The sequence below is a fragment of the Populus euphratica genome, unplaced genomic scaffold (assembly GCF_000495115.2).
Source record: "Populus euphratica unplaced genomic scaffold, PopEup_1.0 scaffold8.1, whole genome shotgun sequence".
NCBI classification, from domain to species: Eukaryota; Viridiplantae; Streptophyta; class Magnoliopsida; order Malpighiales; family Salicaceae; genus Populus; species Populus euphratica.
The window spans coordinates 2,951,022-2,957,340 of NW_011499855.1; the positions used below are offsets into that span (position 1 = coordinate 2,951,022).

General features: G+C 36.7%; 1 protein-coding gene across 1 annotated transcript; it reads right to left on the bottom strand.

The window, feature by feature from the left end:
- Positions 1–596: 596 nt before the first annotated feature.
- On the bottom strand, positions 597–5,699 carry LOC105123126 (respiratory burst oxidase homolog protein D). Its single transcript, XM_011022622.1, has 12 exons — positions 4,923–5,699; positions 4,666–4,828; positions 4,500–4,548; positions 4,095–4,208; positions 3,578–4,003; positions 3,108–3,494; positions 2,894–2,989; positions 2,672–2,787; positions 2,460–2,562; positions 2,293–2,363; positions 1,064–1,611; positions 597–942 (listed from the first exon to the last, which is right to left on the bottom strand). The coding sequence occupies exons 1-12, from the start codon at positions 5,518–5,520 to the stop codon at positions 833–835; spliced, it is 2,781 nt and encodes a 926-aa protein (XP_011020924.1). The 5' UTR covers positions 5,521–5,699; the 3' UTR covers positions 597–832.
- Between the last annotated feature and the right edge of the window lie 620 nt (positions 5,700–6,319).

Consider the following 6,319-nt stretch of genomic DNA (forward strand, 5'->3'; position numbering starts at 1 on the left):
TTAAAATTAATATAACATAAATCTATACTACTTTTAAATTTAAAAAACTTTCGCACATAAAGAAATGATTCTTTTAATATCCTGCCTAACCGAGAGATTAGAAGAGATCAAATTTCGAAGAAGAAGACAAAAAGATAGTAAGGATCAGATGAAAGCACCATCCGAGAAAATGACACCAAGACCGGTTGGATTTTTTTTCTTTCCTAATATGCGAATTGCACACACGCGCGCACACACAAATGCAGTCATTTATACTTCAAGAAATTAGGTTGCTTATACGTTGAACATTTAAGAAAAACCCACCGGTTACAAGGACAACACAGATAACATGGTGCGAATAAAAAGAATAAGAGCTTGTTTGTTGTCCTTATGATTTTCTAGTTTTTAATAACTATTTTACTTTAAAAGAAAACAACAAAATAATATTTGGTTAATATTATATAATTCCTGACTTTTAAGAGGGAAATGTGATTTTTATAAAAGCATGTTGTTAAATATGTCTCAGCTTATATTAAAAAATAAAAAATAAAAAATAAAAAATAAAAGAAGTGATACTTTTTAAAGTAAAAGGCTGCTTGTGTTATTGAGAGAGGATATTTTAAGTATAAAATCAATTTTAATCCGAATCCAAGAACAATTGTTATGGAAGTCTTATCCGTGAGTTTTGTGTACCTAACAAAAATCATTCTAGAAAGAAAGGTACTATATGCAATTGGGTGCTGACGGCGTCGTGACGTTTCACCACTCAGCAACATTACGATATTAAAAGAAAAGTCAATGCCTTGCTTGTGTGTGTACATATACATGTAAATCTTCTTCTACTTTTCCTGCCTTAAAAGTTCTCTTTATGGAAATCGAACTTTGTAGAGGTCTTGCGAGAGAAGGCTAGAGCTAATTGCCTTAGCTCATTCGTGGGTGCTGGTGCCCCACAGTAGAAAACTCCTGCACATGATTTTACACACGAAGTTGTTTAGTTAGTAATATTTCCTTAGTTCCGTGGACAAAAAGAAGAGAAAATCAAAGGCCCGGCAAAAAGTAGGTGAGCTAGGTTAGCAGAACTGACCAATTCGAGAATCTGGATGCTGGAGGGCGATCTTCTTGTAGACTTGTCGCCAGTTGGGTTTGGCAAAGTGGGATTTGACCCGTGTGCCTGAAACCACATCCACGCCACTCTTGGCGTGGTGTAGCGACTGGAGCATGGCAATGAGAGCTGACCTTGCATCGCCTTCTTCGTATACACTTGTGCAGTAGTTGTGCAATTCTATCACCTGCTTGTCATCCATCTCTGCCACCTCATTCATTATCCCTTTGAACCACTCAAAGGAACCCTGTTCCCTTGTGACCCAATAGAAGTATGCTTTTCTTGTTTTGAAACTCTTGCTATTAATCTTGTTGTTCTTATTAGGCGTTGTTCTGCCACTTTCCAACGCATCCAAGGCTCCATTATTCCCTTCATCCTTATCCTTGATTTTCATGTTGTTGATAATGTCCTTGACTATGCTGATCATAGGGGTGGCTCCGATCCCAAGCCCTACTAGTAGCACCACATCATATTTCTTGTAGTCTTGTGCCGGAGCTCCAAATGGACCATCAACTAATATCTTGGGAATGCTGTACATTTATTTAATCGCCCCTTGTCAATGAAATGCTCAAGGCAAAAAAATTGTGCTACTATTATCGATGATCATGCCATCGATTGAATCACTGACAGATTTTAGTCAAAAGTGTATATATATATATATATATATATATATATATGATTTTAATAGCATACTCAGTGTAAAAACTAAATGATCAATCCAAGTGACTGCTTATTATCAATTCAACACCTTATAGATCAGAGTTTTTAAATCTAGTTTGATAATCAATCCCATTTAAGATCTGAATTAATTCAAATTTTTTATTTTTATTTTTATAAATTAAAGCAAGTTCTTTTTTATTTGAAAAAATAAATAGCTAATGAATTATAATTAAATTTTTAACCATCTCAACTAAATTATCGAATTCACCTACTGAACTACATCGAATTTTAAAACTATATCTTATTATGCATATAGTACATCGTAATTAAATATATTTAAAGAGTTAGATACTCCTAAAGAAAATTAAGGGGGAAAAGGAGAGTTTCAAGGACTAAAAATTAATGAGCATCCCTGGCCTAATAATATTCGGAGCTCTCCAAATGAGACAATGCACAAACCTCACATAAATGAAACTGGCACCAGTTCTAAAAGAAAAGAAAAGAAAAGAGTAACTATAGAAGAAGTTTGGTTGGATATCATAATTAATTACCTACGATTGTTTCCTCCTTGCATATCAGCTCTGAGCAATCCACTCTTCCCAGCAGTTGGAGGCTGACAAACCTAACAAACATTGAAAACATAAGAGATTGTTCAGAACCAAACAAGAAGGGAATTTGGTTTGGAATGCAGCATATATAAATGTAGCTAACGACAGACCTCGGAGAAAACAGTTTTGAGTTGCCTCGTCCAATCACCGAGTGTTCGAATGTGCACGCTAAGGTAGTCATCTCCTGGTGCTGAAGTGATAGAAAATGGGTGCCTGTGTTCATACCAATTACCATGCGTTAGTGTCGAAGGCCAAAGTAATTGGATTTCTTGGGCAGAAGTGGGCGCTGGCTAGCTATCTGCCTCAGAAATTAGATTCTTACCATTCAAATGGAGAAACTGCAGCGCAGTTGACAAACATGTACTGCCCACTCTTGTATTTGAATCCTTGGGGCTTTGACATGTGCAATGCCAGGACGTTTCCCGGATAGACGGCAACCTAATAAAGTGTTCATGAAAAAATAGTGGTCTTTAGTACAAGTTTGCCAGTACTGGAATTTGAAAATGAGTACTGATCAATTCATAGAGACTTCATTGAATTAGACCTTGAGGATCTTAACGGCTCTGATGCTTGATCTAAAAGCCCTGATCAACCTTTCACATGCATAAAGAATAACCGGTACTGCTATATACATCCATGTCTGTAGCACTCAAGAGAAAATGGAAATCGATTGTAAATGTACAAGAAATATCTGAAAGGTCAAAAGGAAGCAAATTCATGATTTTAGTTGCAAAGAAAGGGAGGAGTGAAGCACTGACCGTTTTCTGATACCATGTCTTTGTGAGGTACAGGTACATTCCATGGACAACAAGGAGAGTGTAGACAATAACGAACAGATGGTGGGAATACCAGAATGCATTGAAACCAGTGAGTTTCTTGAGAGGTTTAGGCAGGTTGAGTCTGTTACGCCGAAACCAAGGCGTGGCTAATGTGAATGCGATGGCCATTAGCACTACCATTACAACGCCTGTGACCCCCTCCACACCTTTCAAAAACCACCAGTAGTTTTCAGGCTGATCGTCTCCAAAGTATTGTTTCATAGGCTCGTATTCTTCTTCAGTGGCATGAAGAAGTCGTGGAAAATCACACGTTATATGAGCCCCTGCATGTAATCCAATTCCAATGGCAATTCCTACTGCAATAACCTGAACAAATTTATAGCAAGTATTATTAGATTTTTAAGATCACGCAGACTTCTCAAATACAGGGAATACAGAAGTCTCGTTACCTTATGGAAATTCAGATTGTCATCAAAGGGCACAGCAACACCCAATTTGGTCTTGTTTCTGAGCCAAGTGATGGTATTCCGGCAGACTGGTAGTAAAATCAAGGCCATATTGAATTTAAGGGTCTCTGCCCCTCCTTTGGCAACACAAACGCAATAGCCCATCACATCATATGCGGCCTTGTGCCGATATTGTATGAACTTGTAAGTAAATAAACCAGCGACGATTCCCATCCACAAAATCAATATCCAAACTCTCTGCCAATTATCCATCAAAAAGTACCTCATCTTTTGGTACCATCTCTTTAATGGATTGTTTTCTTGTGTGGGCTTCAGCTTTTGGCTCAATAATTGACTCAGAACTTTGCTATCTCCACCTCTGACGGATTGGTTTGGAGCTTGCAATAATAGTGTTTCCAAGTTATAAATCTGTTTATAGCCACCAAAACAAGAAATTAATTGTGCCCGGAAAGATCAATGAACCTATATGATTGTTTAATTACACTTTTATGTACTGTACCATGATATATCCAGCATTATCTGGGTCTAATTCTTCCATGATTAGTGCTGCATACTCCTTGGCTTGTTTCTGAATGTTGGAAAGCTTGTTTGCAGAAGCACTTAGAGTGATAATCTACAAATAAATTTGATCCGGTCAACCACAACTAATAATGTTATTTAAGAAATAAAGTCGTTAGATCAACCAAAATTAATTCATTCTGTTCACCTCATTTAAAAAGAAAAAAGTTATTATTTTTTTTTTCAGAGTTTGAACGGTGCTAGAATTTGATTTTTTTTCTTTAAATTAAATATTTTAAAATTGTGTTTATAGAAAAAATAAATCTTAAAAATAAAAAATATTATTTTAATATATTTTAAAAAACAACCAATAATACACTATTAAAATATTCATTTGATCGCTTACTTCCAAAACTTCCTCTTCTGCTATTCTTCCATCAGCATCTTTATCAACCCTGCACATATTATCAATATTAAGCACTTTAGAGCAGGCAACAAGACAGGCGGCAATCCCGAAGGATAAAAAGTGCTCAATCAATATTAAAAGAACGCAATGTTAATTGAAAGTATACATGTCAAAGAAGATCTGGAGCCTGGAGTCAAAGCTTTCATCGGAAATTTGATCCCAGAATTGTCTAAGCTGTGCCTTGTTAATTAAATCACTATTTATATTAAGTCTCCGAGCAAGTGCACGAAATAATTCTCCGGCAAATTCCTTAGAGTCCTTGTTCATACCTGTCGTGTATAAATATGGTGGTCAATAATTAGCATCACAGTTAATTGAAGCAGGAGATTAACGAGAAAATCAATAGCCGAAAAGGGTACTTACCTATGCATTCTCCAAACAAGGAACAGGGAAGTAGGCCACTGGTAGAAGCAGTAAGTTCTTGAAATCGCTTCTCAACAGCAGGCCACCCATTTCCAGTTTTGGTGGTAATGAACTTAAGTCCCTTCAAGGCATGAGCAGCAGCTGACTTATTCCTATCAAACCGTCTAGTAGATGTCCTTCTTGATAAAGAAGCAAAACGTCTTAGCTCCTGAGAGACCTGTCTGATTCTGGATGATGTGTTCCTAAACAGCGAAGACCGCAGCGAAGAGGAATTGTTACCCTCCAGCGCAGTCTTCGCCAGCAGAGTCAATTCGGGATCCTCATTTGCTCCCTGAACGCTGTGAACTGCCACAGAATCTTCATGAATATCCAAAGTAATCTCTACATAGGAAGATGGATCATCAGGAACACCGGGATTTATAATGGTTTCAGGAGGAATATTGAACCTCGCGCTCTTCCTTGAAGAACGTTTTTTATTGAGAGGTCCTCCTCCTCCTGATCCTAATGGCCCGCTAAAAGCTGTTTTGTCGCTTGCTACGCTTTCTGTGTCCGAGTTGTTCTCAGAATAAGCACCCCTCGAGTCCTCGCCTCTGATCATTTTGATTAACTTCACTTATCCTGCAAAACTTTTGCTAACACCAAATGGTTTTAAAGAGAAACGGCCGAGAAGGAAAATATTAATTGTAAACCGAAAGTTGGTTGGCGTAGAAAATTTGCTTTTGATAGAAATTTGAGGGAAGAGGAACCGAATATATATACACGCCGGAATGTAAGAAGAATTGAAGAAGGTTGCTTTCCTATCCATTTAAATGTTTTATTGCACATGCACTCGCATACGCAAATACGACGAAGCTCGTAGGAAAGGTATGCTGGTCACATTATCATCAACGACCACCCCTATTATTTTCAACTTTTGGTCTTTTTTTACTCATCTAACTTGCGCTAGCTGTAAATAAAATCTACATCCAGGAATTACTTGTATCTTCACCAAAGATTCTGCATTGAATTGAATTATAGTGACTGCACTTAGCTAGCGGGGTTGATTGATAATAGTGAATTACGGAAAGAGTAGACAAACTATATGCATATAATATAATGGTAGTTTAAGAACCTAATTAGCTGGTAAAGTCCACTCTTGAATTGTAAAAAAAATTAAAACGACAGTTGTTAGTCTTAATATATTAAACACACACACACTGCATGTTCACATAGCCACCTTCCTTGGACACTGCAATAACGGATGTCTTTTAATTTTTGGCATGTCTTCTAGATTTCCAAAAAATGGAAACCATCACTATTTATATTTATGTTTCGAAAATGTGATAAAAAAAAATCACTATTTATATTTATGTTTCGAAAATGTAATAAAAATTATTTTTAAAAGTAATTTTTATTTT